Source organism: Pseudophryne corroboree, chromosome 2, assembly GCF_028390025.1.
Source record: "Pseudophryne corroboree isolate aPseCor3 chromosome 2, aPseCor3.hap2, whole genome shotgun sequence".
Taxonomy (NCBI): Eukaryota; Metazoa; Chordata; class Amphibia; order Anura; family Myobatrachidae; genus Pseudophryne; species Pseudophryne corroboree.
The window spans coordinates 793,139,607-793,164,163 of NC_086445.1; the positions used below are offsets into that span (position 1 = coordinate 793,139,607).

A 24,557-nucleotide genomic window follows, 5' to 3' on the forward strand; every position below is an offset into this window, starting at 1 on the left:
GCTCTGCATATTGGCGAAAATACACTCTTTTGCTGTGCTTGTTTCTGTTGAGTAACATCTCAAAGTATAAAAATCAATCAAATGGTTTTATAAATGATAGTATTGCCCTTGTGTCTAATGTGTGGATTTGTTTCATCTCCTAGACTCCATAATGCCTTCTACCCAAGTCAGCCTGTGTTCATCCTCACATTACTGCATGTGATGAGCGCTCCACTTCATGGACTGGCCAACGCGTTTGTTTTTGTGTTGGACAAGGAAACTTGGAGCCAGCTGACATTGACGTCGCTGAGGGTAAGCATCTGACATGTGTCATGTATTCTTTCCAAGATTTTGTTTGCAATTACTGTAACTCTACAATACAATACTGTCTGTTGCTGTTTGTTCCATTAATGACTGGTATCTTTTAAAAGTTTTTGATTATATTTTTAAAAAATATTGAGTAATTGTAATTTTTGAGCTTGGGAAATATGCCCCTACAGCACATATTGTATGCCTTTTTTATGATGCCATTCCCCGTTTTTGAGCACATGCTTTTTTATGGGCAGTGCATAGTTGACGTTACCAGCAATTATGGGATGAAAGCTGTTATACCTTCTGATAGAAGGATTCTTCTAAGTGCATGCTTTCCTTGCAAAATGCATTCTGTGATTCAAGTATGGGAGAGGGCCTTCCTTGTACAGCGAGGAACCACAGGTTACCTTCCTTTTTACGGGATTTGCAGGGGTTGCTGGACTGTAATCAGGAGTTATACCTGTTGTGGGATGGCTGTGTACTACTCAAGCAAATTTCATTGATTTATATGCATACAAATACACAGTAAATGGACACCTAGACATGTAATACTAAATAGTCCAGATGCTTAATCTTTTAAAATATTAAAGATATTGGAACAGTATACAGTATTCTGAGATAAACTTTTTATTGAATTAATGGGGAAATCTTAGAGTGGTAGTAGGCAGGACATAAAACAAACTCATTTCCAGCTGCACCAATATTTCTGAAAATTAGATAGCGGTTTATGGGTGAAGTTCCCAATATTGATGCATGGTCATTTACATATGTATGTGAAATGTGACAAAAAGTTGCACAGATATTGCTGGAGTACTTTTTTTTTCTTTCAGAAATGGTCCATTGTTGATGGATAAAAGCTTTGATGGGTTATTGCAGTTACAATAGACATGAATGTGAATTTTAGAAAGCACTATCCGGTCTGTACTTGAATTTTATAGTGTAAATGACAAAAGAAGTAGGTAAACAGTATGCTAATTAAGCTTTAATAATGTCACTGTTCTCAGCTTATGTGAAGATGTAAAAGAACAGTGAATATGAGAGCACAGTGTTTGGTCCAAGCTGCATTGACTTATTTTTTTCAATTTGATATAACATGGCGAATATTTAGAACCCTCCACTATGTGCAAAATATTATTCTTTTTTGTTTGCTTTTTAAGTTGTTGTCTTGTGATCGCCAGATAATGGGGGTTATTCAGGTATTAATGCGACCACAATAATTCCGGTCCCTTCCTGGGCGTGCGTGACCAGCCAATGCGCTGCGAACACCTCTGTCTGATTGACATGTAGAGGTATTCGCAGGGTGGCGACGGAACATTGCGGGGGCGGCGCAGGGAAAATATGGGCAGGTTGGCAGCATTTTCCAGGCAGCTGCATGATGTCACGCACAGCCGCTTCAGTGAGAAAAATGGTGGCTGACTGCCTGCATACGCAGCCTAGCTGTGGCTGCAGGGGGTCGTTCACAGTTGCTGTGACCTCAATTAAATTCCGGTCGCAGCCGCTGAGCACTCCATTCTGCCTCCACTTCTGCGTGATTTTTGTATGAACCTGTTTTACTATTAGGAATCATCATCAGACTGTACTTGCACCTGTACTATAATATGTGCAAAAAACCATCTTCCTTATATGCTTATTTTCGCTTCCATGTTGATCCGCATGGCCCACTGTTCTGTGAACATGCCCTTACTGACACTTACTTACAGGATTGAGTTAGAGATTGAATATGGGGGGGGGGGGGGAAGGTGAAGGAGAGGGTGGAGTCAAGGTTGACACACAAGCAGTAGAGTTGTGGAACAGGGGAGATGATGTGTTGTCAAAAGTGATGGAGAGATTAGAGGTGTGTGGGGGTAGAGACTCTGTTAGTTGGGAAGATGATGAGTTTGGTTTGTCCATGCTGAGCTTCAGAGAGTGCTCAGACATCCAAGAGGAGATGGCGGAGAGGTAGCTGGATATCTGAGAGAGGATGAAAGGGGAGAGGTCAGGAAAAGAGAGGTATAGTTGCGTGTCATCAGCATAGAAGTGGTATTGGAGGCCAAAGGATCTGTTGAGTTCTCCCAAGGAAGCGGTATACAGGGAGAAGAGCAGAGGGCCAAGCAAAGAACCCTGTGGGATGCCAAAGGAAAGGATGGAAGGGGGTGAGGTGGAGCCGGCGACAGACTCAGAGAAGGAGCAGTTGGTGAGGTAGGAGGTGAACCAAGAATAGACAGTGCTAGAGAGGTCAGTGGTCTGAATGGTGAGAAGTAGGAAAGAATGATACACTGTGTTGAAGTCTGCAGAAAGGTCCAGGAGGATGATCAAAGAGAAGTGGCCCCTTTGATTTTGCCAAAAACAGGTAATTGCTGACTTTAACCAGGGCAGTTTCAGTGGAATAAAGTGGGTGAAAGCCAGATTGGTGGGGATCATGGATGGAGTTCTCAGAGAAGTACTTGGTGAGATGTTTGTAGACAAGCCACTCAAGAGGTTTAGAGGTGAAAGGGAGAAGATAAATGGGGCAGTAGCTAACAGGTGAGGACAGGGTTGGGTTTTTTGAGAATAGGCGAGACAAGAGCAAGTTTGACAAGAGCAAGTAGGAAAGATGCTGGTGGAGAGAGATAAGTTGAAGAGGTGAACAAGGTGAGAGCAGGCAGTAGTGGAAACGGAGCGGAGAAGTCCAGAAGAGAGGGGGTCCTGGAGGCAGGTGGACGGGGGAGAGGACAAGATGAAGGAGTGGGCTTCATAGCCTGTGGTGTGAAGGAAGGAGCACAAGGTGGGGTGGCTGGGTGGAGTGGATGGTGGGGGGACTGAGGTGGGAAGATTGGAGGAAATTTAATGATGGATTGCCTCAATTTTGGAAGAGATGAAGGAGGCAAATTAAGTTACATGAGGGAGGATGGGAGGGGAAGGGGGGGGGGGGGGTTGAAGGAGAGTGTTGAAAGTACCAAAGATGCAGTAACCATTAGAGAACTGAGAGAAGATGAGTGACTGGAAGAATGATTGCTTGGCCAGGGAGAGGGCAGAGCTAAAGATAGAGTGGATGAGCTTGAAGTAGAGGAAGTCTGCCAGAGGGCAAGATTTCCTCCAGAAGCGCTCAGCGGTACGCAAGCATTTTTGCATGAACCAGATCAGATTGGAGTGCCAGAGTTGGGGTTTGGAACAGTGGAGCAGGACAGAGGAGATGGGGGCAGTGGAATCGAGTGAGGAGGTGAGGGTAATGTTGTAAAAGGAAGCCACCTGGTTGGAGCAGGCCATGGTGAGTGAGGAGGACAGGACAGTGGGGACGAGATTTTCGAGATTGTGCCTGGTGATGGTGGCTTTGGGCAAGGGGAGGAGTGGAATAGGTGAGAGAGCGAAAATGAGATGGTGGTCAGAGAGGGGAAGGGACTGTTGAGATGTTAGAGGGAGCACACAGATGGGTGAAGACAAAGTCAAGGGAGTGGCCGAGACAGTGGGTTTGTTTGGAGGTCCATTGAGAAAGGCCAAAGGAGGAGGAAAGGGCAAGAAAATTGGATGATGCGGTATTAGTGAGGTCAGTAGGGATGTTAAAGTTGCCAAGGATGATAGAGGGGAGATCAGCAGAGAGAAAGTGGGGAAGCCAGGCAGCAAAGTTACCAAGGAATTGAAAGGAGGTGCCTGGGGGATGGTAGATGACTGCAACATAGAGATGAATGAGGTGGAAGAGATGGATAGAATAGACCTCGAAGGTGGAGAAAGAAAGGGAGGGCTCAGGCGGGATTACGCGAAAAGTGCAGTTTGGGGATAAGAGGATGCCCATTCTGCCGCCTTGGCGATCTTCAGGCCTGATGAAGTGGGTGAAGGAGAAGCCCCCATAGGAGAGGGCAGCAGGGGAGGCAGTATCAGAGAAGGAGTGCCAGGTTTTGGTGATGGCAAGAAGGTTAAGAGAGTAGGAAATGAAGAAGTTGTGGATAGCGGGCAGTTTTTTGCATATGGATCTGGCATTCCAGAGGGCACAGGAAATGGGAAGGAGGGTATGGGGAAGATGTGGATAAGATTGGCTGGGTTGCGGGTAAAGTGTGGTGGGCCCGATCTGAGGGAAGGTGAGAGCCAGCAGATAGGATCAGTATGGAACAGGGGCAAGAAGTCATAGTTGGCAAGGAGAAGGATGGCAAATGTACAAATAGGTGGGCAGGAATACAGGATACAGGTATATAGAGGAGAGGCATCTAAAAGGCATACTAAATGAGTCACTGCAATAAGGCGGTGGGGTCGTTGAAGAGAGTAGATAAATGTTGGATGTTAAAATAAAATGAGGAGTAGTAGATAAACTGTTAAGTGGTAAATTCAGACATGACTATCAAGTGTATAACATACAAAATTACATTGGCTCAGTTTTCCATTCAGATGTCTGTGAAAAAATGAAGGTGCAAATACAAGTAGTTGCAGATGAAGTGGAAAGTTCTTGCATTGTCCAGAACAGGGAGTTTAATGCAGAGTTGGTAGGTTATACAGACAGTAAGTGTTTGAGGTGATGATTTAGTGAATTGACTTTTGTGGTTCTACAAACCACCTGCAGTAGTGGGGGTTTGTAGTCTGTTTCCCTTCGGTGAAACGCCAATATTCATTTTAAAAACAATGACACTTTGGAACTAGACACCTTGGTGGTCATTCCGAGTTGTTCGCTCACTAGCAGTTTTTAGCAGCCGTGCAAACGCTATGCCACCTCCCACTGGGAGTGTATTTTAGCTTTGCAGAATTGCGAACGAAAGGATCGCAGAGCGGCGACAAACTTTTTTTGTGCAGTTTTAGAGTAGCTCAATACGTACTCAGCGCTTGCGATCACTTCAGACTATTCAGTTCCTGTTTTGACGTCACGAACACGCCCTGCGTTCGCCCAGCCACACCTGCGTTTTTCCGAACACTCCCTGAAAACGGTCAGTTGACACCCAGAAACGCCCACTTCATGTCAATCACTCTGCGGTCAGCAGTGCGACTGAAAAACTTTGCTAGACCCTGTGTGTAACTACATCGGCTGTTGTAAAAGTACGACGCGCGTGCGCATTGCGCCGCATACGCATGCGCAGAAGTGCCGTTTTTTTGCCTCATCACTGCACAGCGAACGAATGCAGCTAGCGATCAACTCGGAATGACCCCACTTGCCAGCATACCCTATACTGAATAAATGGGCAACAGACATGAATTGTAAGGTCAGTATACCACATACAATCACTATAAATTCTTGACATACTACATATATGAAACAACTTAAAACAGCATTTATAAATTTACCTATGCAGTGTAATCACCGCTATGCTATAAAAACTAGAGATGAGCGCCTGAAATTTTTCGGGTTTTGTGTTTTGGTTTTGGGTTCGGTTCCGCGGCCGTGTTTTGGGTTCGAACGCGTTTTGGCAAAACCTCACCGAATTATTTTTGTCGGATTCGGGTGTGTTTTGGATTCGGGTGTTTTTTTCAAAAAACCCTAAAAAACAGCTTAAATCATAGAATTTGGGGGTAATTTTGATCCCAAAGTATTATTAACCTCAAAAAACATAATTTACACTCATTTTCAGCCTATTCTGAACACATCACACCTCACAATATTATTTTTAGTCCTAAAATTTGCACCGAGGTCGCTGTGTGAGTAAGATAAGCGACCCTAGTGGCCGACACAAACACCGGGCCCATCTAGGAGTGGCACTGCAGTGTCACGCAGGATGTCCCTTCCAAAAAACCCTCCCCAAACAGCACATGACGCAAAGAAAAAAAGAGGCGCAATGAGGTAGCTGACTGTGTGAGAAAGATAAGCGACCCTAGTGGCCGACACAAACACCGGGCCCATCTAGGAGTGGCACTGCAGTGTCACGCAGGATGTCCCTTCCAAAAAACCCTCCCCAAACAGCACATGACGCAAAGAAAAAAAGAGGCGCAATGAGGTAGCTGTGTGAGAAAGATAAGCGACCCTAGTGGCCGACACAAACACCGGGCCCATCTAGGAGTGGCACTGCAGTGTCACGCAGGATGTCCCTTCCAAAAAACCCTCCCCAAACAGCACATGACGCAAAGAAAAAAAGAGGCGCAATGAGGTAGCTGTGTGAGTAAGATTAGCGACCCTAGTGGCCGACACAAACACCGGGCCCATCTAGGAGTGGCACTGCAGTGTCACGCAGGATGGCCCTTCCAAAAAACCCTCCCCAAACAGCACATGACGCAAAGAAAAAAAGAGGCGCAATGAGGTAGCTGACTGTGTGAGTAAGATTAGCGACCCTAGTGGCCGACACAAACACCGGGCACATCTAGGAGTGGCACTGCAGTGTCACGCAGGATGTCCCTTCCAAAAAACCCTCCCCAAACAGCACATGACGCAAAGAAAAAAAGAGGCGCAATGAGGTAGCTGTGTGAGTAAGATTAGCGACCCTAGTGGCCGACACAAACACCGGGCCCATCTAGGAGTGGCACTGCAGTGTCACGCAGGATGTCCCTTCCAAAAAACCCTCCCCAATCAGCACATGATGCAAAGAAAAAGAAAAGAAAAAAGAGGTGCAAGATGGAATTATCCTTGGGCCCTCCCACCCACCCTTATGTTGTATAAACAAAACAGGACATGCACACTTTAACCAACCCATCATTTCAGTGACAGGGTCTGCCACACGACTGTGACTGATATGACGGGTTGGTTTGGACCCCCCCCAAAAAAGAAGCAATTAATCTCTCCTTGCACAAACTGGCTCTACAGAGGCAAGATGTCCACCTCATCTTCACCCTCCGATATATCACCGTGTACATCCCCCTCCTCACAGATTATCAATTCGTCCCCACTGGAATCCACCATCTCAGCTCCCTGTGTACCTTGTGGAGGCAATTGCTGCTGGTCAATGTCTCCGCGGAGGAATTGATTATAATTCATTTTAATGAACATCATCTTCTCCACATTTTCTGGATGTAACCTCGTACGCCGATTGCTGACAAGGTGAGCGGCGGCACTAAACACTCTTTCGGAGTACACACTTGTGGGAGGGCAACTTAGGTAGAATAAAGCCAGTTTGTGCAAGGGCCTCCAAATTGCCTCTTTTTCCTGCCAGTATAAGTACGGACTGTGTGACGTGCCTACTTGGATGCGGTCACTCATATAATCCTCCACCATTCTATCAATGTTGAGAGAATCATATGCAGTGACAGTAGACGACATGTCCGTAATCGTTGTCAGGTCCTTCAGTCCGGACCAGATGTCAGCATCAGCAGTCGCTCCAGACTGCCCTGCATCACCGCCAGCGGGTGGGCTCGGAATTCTGAGCCTTTTCCTCGCACCCCCAATGGAGATGGATGGATTGGATACTAGTATACAATTATGGACGGACTGCCACGGTTAGGTGGTATAAAAAAACCACGGTTAGGTGGTATATATTATAATAATAATACAATTATGGATGGACGGACTGCCTGCCGACTGCCGACACAGAGGTAGCCACAGCCGTGAACTACCGCACTGTACACTGGTTGATAAAGAGATAGTAGTATACTCGTAACAACTAGTATGACACTATGACGACGGTATAAAGAATGAAAAAAAAACCACGGTTAGGTGGTATATATTATAATAATAATACAATTATGGATGGACGGACTGCCTGCCGACTGCCGACACAGAGGTAGCCACAGCCGTGAACTACCGCACTGTACACTGGTTGATAAAGAGATAGTAGTATACTCGTAACAACTAGTATGACACTATGACGACGGTATAAAGAATGAAAAAAAAACCACGGTTAGGTGGTATATATTATAATAATAATACAATTATGGATGGACGGACTGCCTGCCGACTGCCGACACAGAGGTAGCCACAGCCGTGAACTACCGCACTGTACACTGGTTGATAAAGAGATAGTAGTATACTCGTAACAACTAGTATGACACTATGACGACGGTATAAAGAATGAAAAAAAAACCACGGTTAGGTGGTATATATTATAATAATAATACAATTATGGATGGACGGACTGCCTGCCGACTGCCGACACAGAGGTAGCCACAGCCGTGAACTACCGCACTGTACACTGGTTGATAAAGAGATAGTAGTATACTCGTAACAACTAGTATGACACTATGACGACGGTATAAAGAATGAAAAAAAAACCACGGTTAGGTGGTATATATTATAATAATAATACAATTATGGATGGACGGAGTGCCTGCCGACTGCCGACACAGAGGTAGCCACAGCCGTGAACTACCGCACTGTACACTGGTTGATAAAGAGATAGTAGTATACTCGTAACAACTAGTATGACACTATGACGACGGTATAAAGAAAGAAAAAAAAATACCACGGTTAGGTGGTATATATTGTAATACAATTATGGATGGACGGACTGCCTGCCGAGTTCCGACTGCCGACACAGAGGTAGCCACAGCCGTGAACTACCGCACTGTACTGTGTCTGCTGCTAATATAGACTGGTTGATAAAGAGATAGTATACAATACATACAACAATATACTACTATACTGGTGGTCAGGCACTGGTCACCACTAGTCACACTGGCAGTGGCACTCCTGCAGCAAAAGTGTGCACTGTTTAATTTTAAATTAATATAATATTATGTACTCCTGGGGGCTCCTGCTATAACAACCTGCAGTGCTCCCCAGTCTCCCCCACAATTATTATAAGCTTTGCCTTTTATACATTGATGTGCAGCACACTGGGCTGAGCTGAGTGCACACAGACTGAGTCACACTGTGTGACTGGCTGCTGCTGTGTATCGTTTTTTTTCAGGCAGAGAACGGATATAGCAGAGAACGGATATATATTAAAAGAAATAAAAGTTAACTAACAACAACTGCACTGGTCACTGTGGTAAACTCTGTCTGACTCTGCACAATCTCTCTCTCTCTTCTAATCTAATTTCTAATGGAGAGGACGCCAGCCACGTCCTCTCCCTATCAATCTCAATGCACGTGTGAAAATGGCGGCGACGCGCGGCTCCTTATATAGAATCCGAGTCTCGCGAGAATCCGACAGCGTCATGATGACGTTCGGGCGCGCTCGGGTTAACCGAGCAAGGCGGGAGGATCCGAGTCTGCTCGGACCCGTGAAAAAAACATGAAGTTCGTGCGGGTTCGGTTTCAGAGAAACCGAACCCGCTCATCTCTAATAAAAACATAGATGACTTGCATCCGATGGGAGCAGAGGCGCCAAGAAGTGGGGAGGAGAGAGGATACTAATTACCTAGACCCAGGTCTGATGGCATGAAAAGTACCTGGGCCCAGCCAGGCTCTCTACTGCCCTGGATGGGAGTAGTGATTGATCAAATTACCTAAATTATTTTTCAGAACACACAGTACAAACAGTTCTTATAGGGGGTAATTCAGAGTTGATCGTAGCTGTGCTAAATTTAGCACAGCTGCGATCAGGCACACTGACATGCAGGGGGACACCCAGCACAGGGCTAGCCCGCCCCGCATTTCAGTCCCTGCCCCGTCGCAGAAGTACAAAGCTTTTGTACTTCAGGAGTAGATCCTGGCCAGCGTAGCTCCTGCGCGCTGGCCGGGAGCTACTCGTCACTGCCCGGGTCGCAGTGGCTGCACGTGATGTCACGCAGCCGCCATGGCCCGCCCCGGCGCTGTCCAGCCACACCTGCGTTGGCCGGACCGTGTCCCTTAAATGACGGCTTAACGCTGCCATCCCGCCCCCTCCTGCCCAGCGACTGCCTCTACCTGTCAATCAGGCAGAGGCGATCGCTAGCTAAAGACAGCCAGTGGCTATCTGGCATGTGCCCGCGCACTGCGGCGCCGGCGCATGCGCTATTCAGGCCTGATCGCTGCTTTGCGAACACGCACAGCACCAATCAGGTCTGAATTAGCCCCATAGTCTGCAGTTGTGATATGAATATGATTACCTAAATAATGTTCTTTTATATCTTACTCCTAGAAATGGTAAGACAGTACATTAAAAAAGTCAGTGTTTAAAGTGAAATTACCTGGTCTCAAATGTTGTTCAATGTTAGCTCAACTGTTTATTATTTTAAATTTTCACACTTAGTAATTTTAATGCTTTGTATATTTTAAGCTCAGCCAGCAGCCCCCTCAGCCAGTTGCCCCCATGGCTGAAATCAACAAAGTAGTAGGTGTGATTTAGAAATGCTACAGCTGAGCCCAAATGATTAGCCAATCAAAGGAGATAAATTGCACCGTGTTAAGTGAACACTAGGTCATGTATGTTCCATAAATTACACTTCACGTTTGTATACGTTCTATACGTTTAAATACACAGCCAATTAGGCATTAGGGTGAATACAAATTAGGAGTTTCAGGATGAAAATGGAATGCACATGCATTTAATACACAGCCCATTATGCTTTAGAGTGAATACAGTCTTATAAAAAAAATATATATATAAATTTCACACACTCTGAGCACTTTGCAACCCTGTTCTACTCTTCCCCTAAGGAACCTTCTTCCTTATGGGAAGTCATGCTTTGGATGAAACATGTGAGTTTCGTTTGACCGCTACCTTACCTCTATTCATTTGGACTTTTTCAACTGTCTTTCCACCCCTCATGGAAACATTTTCTTATGGACCTCTCATTTTACTTGACAAGATCTCTTGAACAGAGGTGGAAGGCAGGTATAATTGCCCCAAGTTTCTTATCTATGGGGGTCATTCCGAGTCGTTCGCTCGTTATTTTTTTCTCGCAACGGAGCGATTAGTCGCTAATGCGCAATGTCTGCAGTGCGACTGCGCCAAGTAAATTTGCTATGCCGTTAGGTATTTTACTCACGGCATTACGAGGTTTTTTTTTCGTTCTGGTGATCGTAATGTGATTGACAGGAAGTGGGTGTTTCTGGGCGGAAACTGGCCGTTTTATGGGAGTGTGTCAGGCGGAAACTGGCCGTTTTATGGGAGTGTGTCAAAAAACGCTACAGTTTCTGGGAAAAACGCGGGAGTGGCTGGAGAAACGGAGGAGTGTCTGAGCGAACGCTGGGTGTGTTTGTGACGTCAAACCAGGAACGACAAGCACTGAACTGATCGCACTGGAAGAGTAAGTCTCGAGCTACTCAGAAACTGCAGAGAAGTCTTCTCGCAATATTGCGAATCTTTCGTTCGCAATTTTGATAAGCTAAGATTCACTCCCAGTAGGCGGCGGCTTAGCGTGTGCAAAGCTGCTAAAAGCAGCTTGCGAGCGAACAACTCGGAATGAGGGCCTTTGTGTTTTTAAACCCCAGGAATATTGTGTTGGTTCTTCTGAGAGCTTTTGACTTTTGGAAAGAACTGGAATAGGGTCCTGGGTTGGATATGGCTGAGAGCTTTTGACTTTTGGTAAGAACTGGATTAGGGTCCTTGGTTGGATATGGCTGAGAGCTTTTGGCTTTTGGTAAGAACTGGAATAGGGTCCTGGGCTGGATATGGCTGATAGCTTTTGACTTTTGGTAAGAACTGGAATAGGGTCCTGGGTTGGATATGAGAACAGAGGGTGGGTTCTCCATCCATTTAAACCCAGTTCAGGTCTTTGGGCTTTTAGCCTCACAGAAGGCTAATTAGGGCTTTCAGCTGCGTGGTGTATTAAAAAGGCTGTCAGCCTGACCATTGGTCTCTCGCACTGCTTGGGGAAATGGAAAGACTATGGAGTGTCTGGGGGGAATTCAATTGTTTAGTTGCACCTGATTTCTTATCTAAAGTGGCAGGAGATCGCGGGGCGATATTCAATTGTCCCCTATTATAGCACTGATCGCTACCCCGGGGTTAGCGAGCTGAAATGAAGGTCTCCAGCCTGCCGGCAGAAACATTTGAATAGCTGCCGGCGGTCGCGGGGACCCGTGTGAGAGAAACCTGCTCTTTAAATCCAGTGAGCTAGAGGGGGCGTGGCCTGGCACCGGAGGTGAGCAGTTGTAGCATCCATCAGCTCCTGCTTTTCATCTAATTAATATACCCTCCTGGCCTGTTTCAACCTTACCCTACACCTGATTCATCCTCCCCACTCCTTCCTCTACCTCCTACTACTGCCCACTTCCATCGGAGACGCCGGGAAAGCTCCTGCAGGACAAGGCCTACTCGCCAGTCTGGAGCCGGGACCTAAATTTCTGTTGCTGGCCCGCCAGACCACCCATACGCTCCGTGCGCACTGAGGGCGGACCTGTCCTGCTTACCGCTCAGTGCCTCGGCATCATATCCACCCGAGGAGGCCCTGGAGGACTCACAGCTGAAGGTCCTGCATCCGTAGCCCGGAGGATTGGGCTTCATTCTGCACCCCTCTGCAGCCCACAACAACCTGCGGCCATTTTACCGCACCACTGCTGACAGAGGCCCGGAGCTTGGGACGGAGGGAGACGGGAGCCGCACTGACCGGACGGCCGCTCCACAGTGCGGTGAGGAACTCTCCCCTACCTCCCGCCAGCCGGATCGCTGCCTCCCCCTGCGCCTAGACCCGTACGGCTACCCGCGCCGCGGACGCGGCTTGAGGCCCGCAGCTGCTGCTGACACCACGGCTCTGATCTCCCGGCCGCCCCCGCCACAGATGTTATAAAGGCGCGGAAGCCAGGGCTGGCATACAGGCTGCTGCAGACCCTTCTCTCACCCCATAGGCGGCTGGAATTGTATGCTGCAGCACCCATACCCTGCTCACACCCCATGACTGGTTTCCACTCAAGGTAGCTGGTCGTCTATGTGTGTACCCCCCTTGCCAGCATTTACCCTCCTTATTGCCCTTTACTGCCAGCTGGCCAGATATAGGAGGCTCTCCCTACACCACCAGTGGCCTCACTGCAGGGTCGGACTGGCCCACAGGGGTACCAGGGAAACCACCGGTAGGCCCCACTGCCTGAGGGCCCACTCCTTCCTCTAGGGATCAGATCCCAGACTGTGCACTTGTATTATACATGGTAGATATGTTGCATTACACTGCACTAAACTATTGTGTATTTCAAGCCTCTGTGGTGGCTGGCCACACCCCCTGTGTAGGCTGGCCACGCCCCTACGTATGGGCCCCTATCACTGCATTCCCCCAGTGGGCCCATCATGCCCCAGTCCGACACTGCCTCACTGTGTATTGTTCTGTGCTAATCTACAGGCACCTTACTCTGATATTAATTAATGGCGTGCTAGTGCCATTCCACTGGGAGTCACCATGCTGTAGGCACTTCGCAGCGTACTGAGCAACACTAAGCGTATGGCCGCGCCATCACATGCTATCATTTAACCACCTGTCCTCCTTTAAGCATGGTCAGATCCGGGAGAAAGAAAAGTAATACGACACAACCTAGGGAGACCGTGTCCCAGCCAGGAATGAGATCGTTCCTACAACCCACTCCCGCTGCGCTTTCTGGAGATCTCTCCCCCTCAAGCCCTTCCTCCTGTCAATCCGTCTCTCCTGCCTCCCCATTAGCGATGGAGCAACCTGCCCCACACGTCCACAGCGACACCGCTCTTCAAGACATCCTGCAGTTTATGAAAATGCTTCCAACTAAACAGGACCTCCAAGACACCATGCGTAGAGAGCTGGCATCTATTAAACATGATATCTCGCAGCTTTCAGATAGAGTGTCCACACTAGAGGACCATCGTGACTCTGCGGATGCCTTTCTGGGGTCCCTAACGGATGTCATTAAAGCTCAATCTGATGAAATCCGGTCGCTGCGGACTCGTGTGTTGGATTTGGACAACAGAGGTAGGAGGAACAATGTCCGGGTGAGAGGTATCCCAGAAGATGTCCCCCCAGACAGGCCTAAGTTGATGCCCTGACGAAAATATTCCACGCAGTTTTGGATAAAGACACGGCTCCCGCCATAGTCTTTGACAGGGCTCACCGCGCCCTCAAACCGAGGGGGCTCCACTCTGACCGGCCCCGGGATGTTATATGTCGATTGCACTACTACGCTCAGAAAGAGGAAATTATGAGCAAAGTGCGCCGCATAGATGACCTGGACTTTAATGGTAACCCAATCTCCATCTTCCAGGATCTCTCCTGGCATACGCTTCAACAAAGAAAGATCCTCCGTCCCCTTACAGAGGAACTCCGCAAGCGACAACTGAAGTACCGATGGGGTTTCCCTTTCAGCCTACAGGTATCTGCTTCGGGGAAGATACACACCCTGTTTACTCCCTCCGATCTCCCCACTTTCTGCTCCGTTCTCGGTCTCCCACCTCTGAAGATCCCGGATTGGGACTTCATTCTCCCGGATCTACACCCACCCCAACCTGCGGGGAATGGAGCGCCATGGCAAGTTGTAACTAATTCTCAGAAGAAAGCTTCAAAAACCCTGCCCGCGTGCCAGGACTCTTCCACTACCTGAAGAAACTGTTCGTCACTGCCCTGTAAACCAGACCCCCTTGCTTTATGCAGGAGGCTTGCACGTTCCGGCTGTGGCACGCCGGGTGCGACACGTTCTGTATGGCCTCGCGCCACTACTGCTCCGCTTCACTGTGTCCCCCCCGGTTTTGCCAACAGACCTGGAGTAGAGTGTTGTGACTATATTAGTGATTAGTTAGATGTTGCTGCCGATTCTTACTAATGTTTGCTTGGTTTTAAAATGGTTATACTAGATATAGTGCCTGTGGGGGTGACTCCCTTGCCCCAGTCCCGTACACGGCCGCTGTGCCCTATGGGGAAGCTGGTATATATACTTACCTGCTCTCCCATTGCGGGTGTTTATTTGTTTATGATGTTCCTATTCTCTGTGTCCTACTCTTCTTCCTTTCTCTCTCTTCTGTATAGTTTTTTATTTTTTTTTGGTGACCGGTCCGAGTCTCTAGCTATCCTGTGTTGTGAAACGATTTGATGTCTGCCCCGGGTACACTTAAATTTGCCTCAATTAATGCTAAAGGTCTTAACATCCCTGAAAAGAGGTCCCATTTGTTTCGGACACTGCGGTCAGACGGGGTAGATGTGGCCCTGATTCAGGAGACGCACTTTAAGATATCTGCTCGCAGGCCCACGTTAATAAGTCATAGCTTTCCCCTCGCTTTCTACTCCAATAATCCCGAAAGTAAGTCTAAAGGGGTTGCTATACTTTTCTCTAAAGCTCTACAAGTGACTGATGTCTCTGTCCATAAATTAGTTCCTGGGAGATTGCTGGTGGTCCAATGCAATATATTTTCTCAGGCGTACACTCTTATAGAACTCTATGCTCCAAACCAGGGCCAACTGTCCTTCTTCCGGTCCCAAATTCCCCGACTAGACGCCCTTATGATGGGTATTGTTGTTTTGGGAGGTGACTTAAACTGGTCCATGGACCCCACCATTGACACGTCCCCGCCAGCCCCTAAATTCTCTGCACAAAAACATAGACAGGTTAGGAAGGTCTTTCATGAACTTCAATTAACTGACTCTTGGAGAGTCACACATCCCGCTGACAGAGATTTCTCATTCTTCTCACACCCACATCAGGTCTATTCACGCCTAGACTATTTGTTTTTGAGCCATAGACACCTCCCCTTATTAGTGGACGCCTCTATTGGCTCCATTACTTGGTCGGACCATGCCCCAGTATTCCTATCTCTCTCGGCCCCCTCCCGATCCCCCGGCCCTTGGACCTGGCGCCTTAATGAATCCCTCTTACACGATGAGTATTGCAAATCAGAACTAGACAAGGCGTTATCAGAGTACTTTGTTATTAACGATACGGGGGATCTATCCAAAATCACTGTCTGGGAGGCCCACAAATGTGTCATAAGAGGTAAATTGATCCAGTTAGGCTCCTTCGTGAAGAAGAATAGACTGGCCTTAATCACCGCTTTGTTACATAAAATCCACTCTCTGGAGGCCCGCCATAAATCCTCCCTGTCTCCCGCCGATTTGGCGGAGCTGTCCGAAGCCCGGATACACCTCCGGACAACCCTCAATAATAAAACCCAAGCCTCTCTCCGTAAATGTAACAGCAAATACTATAAATGGGGAAATAAGCCAGGATGCTTGCTAGCACAGGCACTTAGATCCCAGAGAATGGCCTCTTTTATTCCCTCTATGAAAAATAGTGCGGGCTCCGTTTGCTTTAAATCACCGGAGATAGCAGAGAGTTTTAAGAACTACTATACTTCCTTATATAACCTAGGTGACCCTTCTCCGGCCCACGATCCCCTTTCTAATATGTTGAGATCCAGGAAATACTTAGCTAAGGTGGCGTTCCCTCAGCTACCACTCTCCGCCCGTGACTCCCTAGAAGCTCCCTTCACCCTAACTGAAGTAGAACAGGTTATCTCCTCCACACCCCTACGTAAAAGCCCAGGCCCGGACGGTTTTACTGCCACCTATTATAAGACATTTAAGGAGACTCTAGCCCCCAGATTGTTACAAGCCTTTAACTCCATCTCCGCAAATACACACTTCTCACGTCAGTCTCTAGAGGCTCAGATTACTGTGATTCCTAAACAGGGGAAGGACCCCTCAGTGTGTTCCAGCTACAGGCCCATTTCTTTGCTCAATGTGGATCTCAAACTTTTTGCGAAATTGATGGCTCTTAGATTGAACGAGTTTCTCCCATCACTCATTCACAGTGACCAGGTGGGCTTTGTTCCGGGCCGAGAAGCAAAAGATAATACGACAAAGATCCTCAACCTTATACATCTGGCCTCTAGCAGCGGGACATCTTCTGTCCTGCTGTCTACAGATGCCGAAAAGGCCTTCGATAGAGTCAATTGGGACTTCATGAGGGCGGTGCTGGAGCACATTGGGTTGGGTCCACAAGCCCTCCATAGAATATTATCACTCTATACACAGCCATCGGCTAGAGTGCGGGTTAATGGGATCCTTTCTGATAATTTCTCTATAAGCAATGGAACGAGACAGGGCTGTCCTTTGTCCCCCCTGATCTTCGTTCTATGTATCGAAGCCTTGGCCAGGGCTGTTAGAGCGAATGACTGTATTAAGGGGCTTCAAGTAGGTAACATGGAATATAAACTTGCTCTGTTTGCGGATGACCTGCTGACAGTTGTCACACAACCCACCCACTCACTCCCCCACCTGATGTGTGAGCTGGACAATTTCAGTTCACTTTCAGGTTTTAAAGTTAACACGTCCAAATCCTATGCCCTTCATATCTCAATCCCTCCAACGACTTTAACTGTCTTGAAATCCACTTTCCCATTTATATGGAGAGATTCCCACATCACGTATCTAGGAGTCCAACTTTCCAGCGACTTATCGCGTCTGATGTCCCTAAACTTCCTCCCTATTCTCCAGGCCATTAGAAACGACTACTGCAGATGGCAACACCACAATCTTTCATGGCTAGGCAGAATCAATGTTGTAAAAATGAACACACTACCCAAATTGCTCTATCTCCTCCAGACCTTAGCAATTCAGATCCCAGACTCCTGGTTCCAAATATACGATCCTTAATCCAACAATTTATTTGGCGACGTAAGAGGCCCAGAATTGGTAGAACCGTTCTGACTCGCCCGCCTAAAAAAGGTGGGTTTCTACTCCCAGATATTAAAACCTATTATCATGCAATCCTCCTGAACAGGGTCTTGGACTGGACCAGGGGTCGGGAGGTGAAACAGTGGGTGGTCTTAGAGGGCCTATATGTCCAGATGTACCCCCAAATTTTCCCTTGGCTCCCGACCTTACCCAAACTCCCGCTCCCTCACCCGACTGTTTCCCCTACGCTCTCCTTCTGGAGGGGGATAAGGTGACGACCGTCCCTTTTCTCGGTATTTGGCCCCCTTACTTCCTTTTTGAGCAACCCGGCTTTCCCACCTGGACTCTCCCTGGGTTATTACCGAAACTGGGCGCTGGAGGGACTTTTTAGAGTAGGTCAGCTAGTTCAACCATCAGGGGTTAAGCAATTCTCGGATATTCGGGCAAAATGGGAGATTCCGCAGGCGGACTTCTGGAAGTTCTTGCAGGTTCGACACTTCCTATTTACGGATAATATATACCGGCAAGCATCCCGGGAGCTGACCCCATTTGAAAAGATGTGTGTTGCGCCCCTGAACCCCGTACACACGGTGTCCACCTTGTATAGACTCCAAAGTGCATTTGACTCCTTGGCCCCTCCTCTTTTCACCCAGAAATGGGAAAGAGACCTGAACATCTCACCCTCAGAGAGAGAGTGGGACTCTATCTTTCTTAAAGCCCATGGGAGTTCTATATGCATACAGGTCAGAGAAACACAGTATAAGATTCTGATGAGATGGTACAGGCACCCTACCCTCCTCCACGCTATTTCCCCATCTATCTCACTTGCCTGTTGGAGATGTCATAAAGACCTAGGCACTTTGTTGCACATCTGGTGGACCTGTCCCCTTATTAAATCTTTTTGGGGGGATGTAATTTCCATTTCTGGTATTATTATACATGCTCCTGTCCCCTCAGACCCGGCTTTTTGGCTACTGAACCACTCCACTACCCCTCTCTCTACCTATAGGTCATCACTATTAAGACACCTTGGCAATGCCGCCCGCTCTGTGGAGGTCCTCCAGCCCTCCTACATGTTGTACCTGGTTCTCCAGACTGGACTATTACATGAATATGGAAGATATATTACTGACCGCTGGGGATAGACGGTCTGAGTTTATCACTAAGTGGTTGCCTTGGATAGAGTATAAGACCTCCGAGTCATACAAGACCTATACCTCTTCTATGATATGAATTGAGATGGGAGCCCAGTGGCCAGCTGCCCCAGGCCTGCATGTTTGAATACGTCTGTTCTTTTCACATATCCTTTCCTCCTTTTCTTAGCATTCTCGGCTCGCTCACCTTTTTCTATGATATGTTCCTTTTCTCGTTCTGTGTTTATTTTCTTCTAATGTTCTTTATTGCAAAATTGTTAGTGCAGACTTTGGAAATATTGACCACGCGGCCACACTTTGTTCATTTCTGTTCGCCACTATGTTTAGCCGCTTACTGTTGACATGGTCATACGTGTGTATACGTTGACACAAGTCTGTACTCTTTTCAATAAAAATAGATTATACAAAAAAAAAAAATCCAGTGAGCTATGCCTGGTAAAAACTTCTTGTATTGTTTATTTTTAGTGAGTTAGGGTTATCTAGTTAGTGCCAGGCAATAAGGTATTTATTTTGATGTTAAACTCAAGTAGTTTATGCACTCAGACTGTTTCCAGACTGCAGTTCCTTTCTGCACATATATCATCCGTTTATTCTGGCATCTGATAGAATATTTGAATGTCCGCACACATTGCACCCACTGTAGAAATGCCTATCTATCTAGTGGCGATGGTAGCGGCGATGTTGGTGGGGATGGCGCATGCGCAGCAGGACATCTGGGGTTTTTTCCCGAAAAGTGCCCCAATGATGCTGCGGATTGTCATCGCAGGGACAGAGCTTGCTCGCAAGCTCTATCCCTGCATGCAATAATTACATCCATGCTATGTAATCAATTATCGCAGTGCGGATTCGGGTGATTTTATCACACCGCATCCTTGGATGCGGATGGTGATAAATAGGCCCTAAATCTCCATCTTGTTGGCACCTATAGTTTTGCTGTTATGTGGTGTGGACGTTTCGTTGCTGGATGGGTTAAATCTTTTTTTCCAATAAGAATTCATCCTCCTTCCATCTGCGCTGACTGATAAATAATTATATTCCACTGTCCTCCCCATCTGGAGTATTAAGCCTGTTAACCCTATGCTACTGGGCTCCCCACAAATCATTCTTCTCTCTGCTTTTGTGTCTCATTAGGAAGCTGTGTCCAATTTAAATGCACAGGGGCTTGTACTGTAAGTGTTTAAAACAAGTCTAATGTCCACTTAGAGTAACAGAATATTCATAGCAAATCATTTCCTCCAGTTAGGCTTTTTACAATTAAAAACCTCCACAGGGATCTATGTATGTCTAAAATGTGTAATAAATACACATTCTATAACGCCTAGAAATAAACGTTTTTAAATAAAGGAACCTAATTGTACTAGCGCTGTCATAGAACAATTCAACTGATTTCTGTGACATTCTTGTTGATAATTAATGTGCATTTTCTTTTATAGTTTCCCCATAAATTTGACTCACTATAATTTAAATAGTTGTTTAATTCCTATTACAGTAAATGATAGGAGCCAAGGCATTTAATAGTATGTCTAGTCTGATTTTTTTTTTTAAGTGCTTGTAATTTACAGTACGGGTTTATTCCCTTCCCCGGAGCAGATTTACGTTTTGGAATCCCATATTATGCCACAGAGTAGTGTCCCCAATTAGAAATGAATGTCAACATTCAGTATGTTGACACCAAAATGTCTTCATGGTCTTAATGTTGACATTTGACATTCAACTCGGATGTAAAATCAACATGACCAAAATGTTGACATTATGAGGGGAATTCAGTTGTTTAAGGGGTGCCCGCCACTAGAGCCCCCTGTGCTGGCAAAAAGCAATGTGTGAAAAGTGAACCGTTTGGGCGCCCAAGAGGCACTTTTTGCGACATGTCCAGCTAACCCTAGTCTGTCTGGGCGTGATCAGAGCATTAAAAAAAAAGCAATTGAATTGCTCCCCCCCCAATCTCCCATCACTTTAGGCGGGAGGTTGGGTGTGCAAATAGAACTGAATTGCCCCCTATGAATGTTGACAGTCAGAATGTAGTCAGTATAAGGCTAAAATAGTGTTGTCGACATTGACAATATCAACTTTTTTACATGTTGACATGTCAGTGTCAACATCGTAAGTGTTTGAACAATGATTCACTTACTGACAATGTCAGTCAGATGCATTTTAACAGAGGAGAGGAGCCGTGTGCAGACTCTGTGTGGGCTCCCTCCTCTCTGGCAGTGCAGTAGACTCACAGCGCAAATCACTTGGAAAATTGCCACTGCCCCATTTTCCTGGTGATTTCTGTCTGCAGCACCCGACGCCGTGGGATTACAGAGGGGTAAGTATATATGTAAGGCTGCAGGGTGTGCCGTACACCTTGCACCCATTATAGATATACCCAATGATCTCAGCTCATTGGAATGCTGATGGCACTGATAAATTCCTGCCAAAGACCTGGCATTAAGTGGTGCAAGTAGAAAAAATGTCTTAGTGGTACTGTGTGCGCACACGCCGAAGGCGCATGAAAAAATGGGTATAGCCACATGCCATATGGGGAGTGGCCAATGGAAATAGGGGCGTGATACACATATGGGGGGCCAGATACACATATTACCCCAATAGTGCAGTGCCAGATATACATATGCCACCAATAATGCCAGATACACATATGCCCCCAATAGTGCCAGATATGCCCCAACAGTGCCAGATACACATATGCCTCCACAGTGCCAGATACACATATGCCCCCCACAGTGCCAGATACACACATGCTCCCACAGTGCCAGATACAAATATGCCCTCACAGTGCCAGATACAAATATGTCCCAGTGTCAGATACACATATGCCACGACAGTGCCAGATACACATATGCCCCCACAGTGCCAGATATGCTCCCACAGTGCCAGATACAAACATGCCCCCACAGAGCCAGATACACATATGCCCCCCAGTGCCAGATATGCCCCCACAGTGGCAGATACAAATATGTCCCCACAGTGCCAGATACACATATGCCCCCACAGTGCCAGATATGCTCCCACAGTGCAAGATACAAATATGCCCCCACAGTGCCATACTCACATATACCCCACAGTGCCAGATATGCCCCCACAGTGCCATTTACACATATGCCCCCATAGTGCCAGATACACACATGTCCCCCCAGTGCCAGATACACATATGCCCCCCCAGTGCCAGATACAAATATCTGCCCCCACAGTGCCAGGTACACACATGACCCCACAGTGCCAGGTATGCACATGCCCCCCCAATGCTGCTCACCGCTACTGCTGCTGTGTGTCTGAGGGGAGGAGAGCGCAGCGCGTGCCTCTCCTGCCCCTCAGTCCGGTCTCCGGCGGCGGCAACGTATAACTCAAATCAGGCCCGGTTCGTGAGCAAATCAAAGTTCGAGGTCTGGCAGCCAATCAGGAGCCACAGAAGTCGGTCTGCGAGCTCTGATTGGCTAATGAACCGGCGCCTCATTTGAGATACACGCCACTGGAGACCGGACTGAGCACTAAGGGGCAGGAGATGCGCGCACTGTGCTCTCCTCCCCTCACACACAGCAGTGGCTGCAAACATGGCGATCGGGCTGGAGGTACTGCGTACCGGCTGTCAATTTCTTACCGGTACGCAGTACCGCCCCGTACCTCCATACTTGCAGCACACATTCAGCATTAGAATGTACCACAGATTTTTATTTAATATGTTTTAAATTGACATTCATAGGTGTTCTGTGAAATATCAGAGTAGAAAGTTATCATTACCTCTTTTCACCACTCTTCACCTGTGCTTTCTTATATTCTCTCTAGACTATATGAATATTCTTAAAAAGTCTGCAGATTGCACCAGTGCTAAATACAGTAGATAGCATTTCTTTTCTTAATAATTATAAGGATATTATTACCAGTTATCTATATAGCCATATATACTCCGCAGCTCTTTACAGGGAATATTTTGGCCATTCACATCAATCCCTGCCCCAGTGGGCCTTACAATCTATATTCCCTGTCACATGTACACACAGACACATTCACACAAGGGTTAATTTTTCTTTGGAGCCAATTAACCAACCAGTATATTTTTGGGGGTGGCACTCGGCCAGTCATACCACACCCTATTTTTGGATTGTAATAAGGAGTATACAGGTGCGCGGCCAACAGCAGCAGGTAGGAGGAAGGTCAATTCCTCAAGAGTAAACAGTTAAAGAGAAAGAATGTGTACCTGCGCTGGCTGTATGTATTAAATTAATACATTAAATAAAACCAATAATAATGATAAATAATAAGAATAACAATAATAATGAAAATGGATGGTTTGTTCTATATAAAAAAGTAACAATTTAATCATAACATATCACATGAAACAATTATTAAAAAATTAGGAAATTCCTCTTGCCACTAGGTGGTAATAAAAACTTGGATTTAGCTTAGCTGGACAACAATGAGTAAATGTTATGGTCTCCAATATTAGAATTGTCCATTCCTATAGGCTAGGACAGCCTCCCTCTGCGCATTCACTGTACTTAATATGTATTTACCAGATCCCCTCGTTGGTAAGCATCAGCCTTGGAACAAGTCCTTTGTATAGCTGTAGGGGTGAATCCAGGTGGAAATAAGATCCAGTGGTGGGAGATGCGTCCAAATTGTGCCAAGGAGGACACGGCTTTTGCAGGCCGCTGTGGAGCACGGAGTCCAGAAAAAGCAAATAGACACAGGTCCAATGAAAGATAGCTCAACGCGTTTCACTGGTAAGCTGGATCTTACCAGTGAAACGCGTTGAGCTATCTTTCATTGGACCTGTGTCTATTTGCTTTTTCTGGACTCCGTGCTCCACAGCGGCCTGCAAAAGCCGTGTCCTCCTTGGCACAATTTGGACGCATCTCCCACCACTGGATCTTATTTCCACCTGGATTCACCCCTACAGCTATACAAAGGACTTGTTCCAAGGCTGATGCTTACCAACGAGGGGATCTGGTAAATACATATTAAGTACAGTGAATGCGCAGAGGGAGGCTGTCCTAGCCTATAGGAATGGACAATTCTAATATTGGAGACCATAACATTTACTCATTGTTGTCCAGCTAAGCTAAATCCAAGTTTTTATTACCACCTAGTGGCAAGAGGAATTTCCTAATTTTTTAATAATTGTTTCATGTGATATGTTATGATTAAATTGTTACTTTTTTATATAGAACAAACCATCCATTTTCATTATTATTGTTATTCTTATTATTTATCATTATTATTGGTTTTATTTAATGTATTAATTTAATACATACAGCCAGCGCAGGTACACATTCTTTCTCTTTAACTATTTTTGGATTGTGGTAGGGGACTGGAGTACCCAGAGAAAACCCACGCAAGCACAGGGAGAATATACAAACTCCACACAATTAGGACCATGGTGGTAATCGAACCCAGGCTGGCCACCACTGTGAATGCTGGGATGCGCTTCCCTCATCACAGCAGCGGAGGAGAGCCTATGTGGAAGGAGAGGGACAGCTGCAGCAGCACCTCCACCAATTACACTGCGCTGCTGCAGCTCCTGAGTCACCCTCCCTCCTCCTCCTTCTCCCCTGCTCGGGATCTACCAGAAGCTGCTGCACCGAGGAACCTGACTGCCAGCGGGGACAGTAAGTATAATCTATTCTTTCTGTGTCTATCTATCTATCTATGTATCTATCTATCTATCTGTCTGTCTGTCTGTCTGTCTGTCTCTCTGTCTGTCTATCTATCTATCTATCTATTCTGTCTGTCTGCCTTAATGTGTAAAAAAGGGAACGCTGTCTGCCATAATGTGTAAAAAAGGGGACCCTGTCTGCCGTAATGTGTAAAAAAGGTGACGCTGTCTGCCGT

The 24,557-nt window shown here is 46.7% G+C and overlaps 1 protein-coding gene across 3 annotated transcripts in view; it reads left to right on the plus strand.

The window, feature by feature from the left end:
- The window catches only part of LOC135048735 (uncharacterized), a 1,076,079-nt gene that overhangs the window by 960,951 nt on the left and 90,571 nt on the right, over positions 1 to 24,557 (plus strand). For all 3 annotated transcript variants that reach the window (XM_063955577.1, XM_063955578.1, XM_063955576.1), the window contains one exon: positions 144 to 291. In XM_063955577.1, the coding sequence (XP_063811647.1) occupies positions 144 to 291 (148 nt within the window). The remainder of the gene's footprint in view (positions 1 to 143; positions 292 to 24,557) is intronic.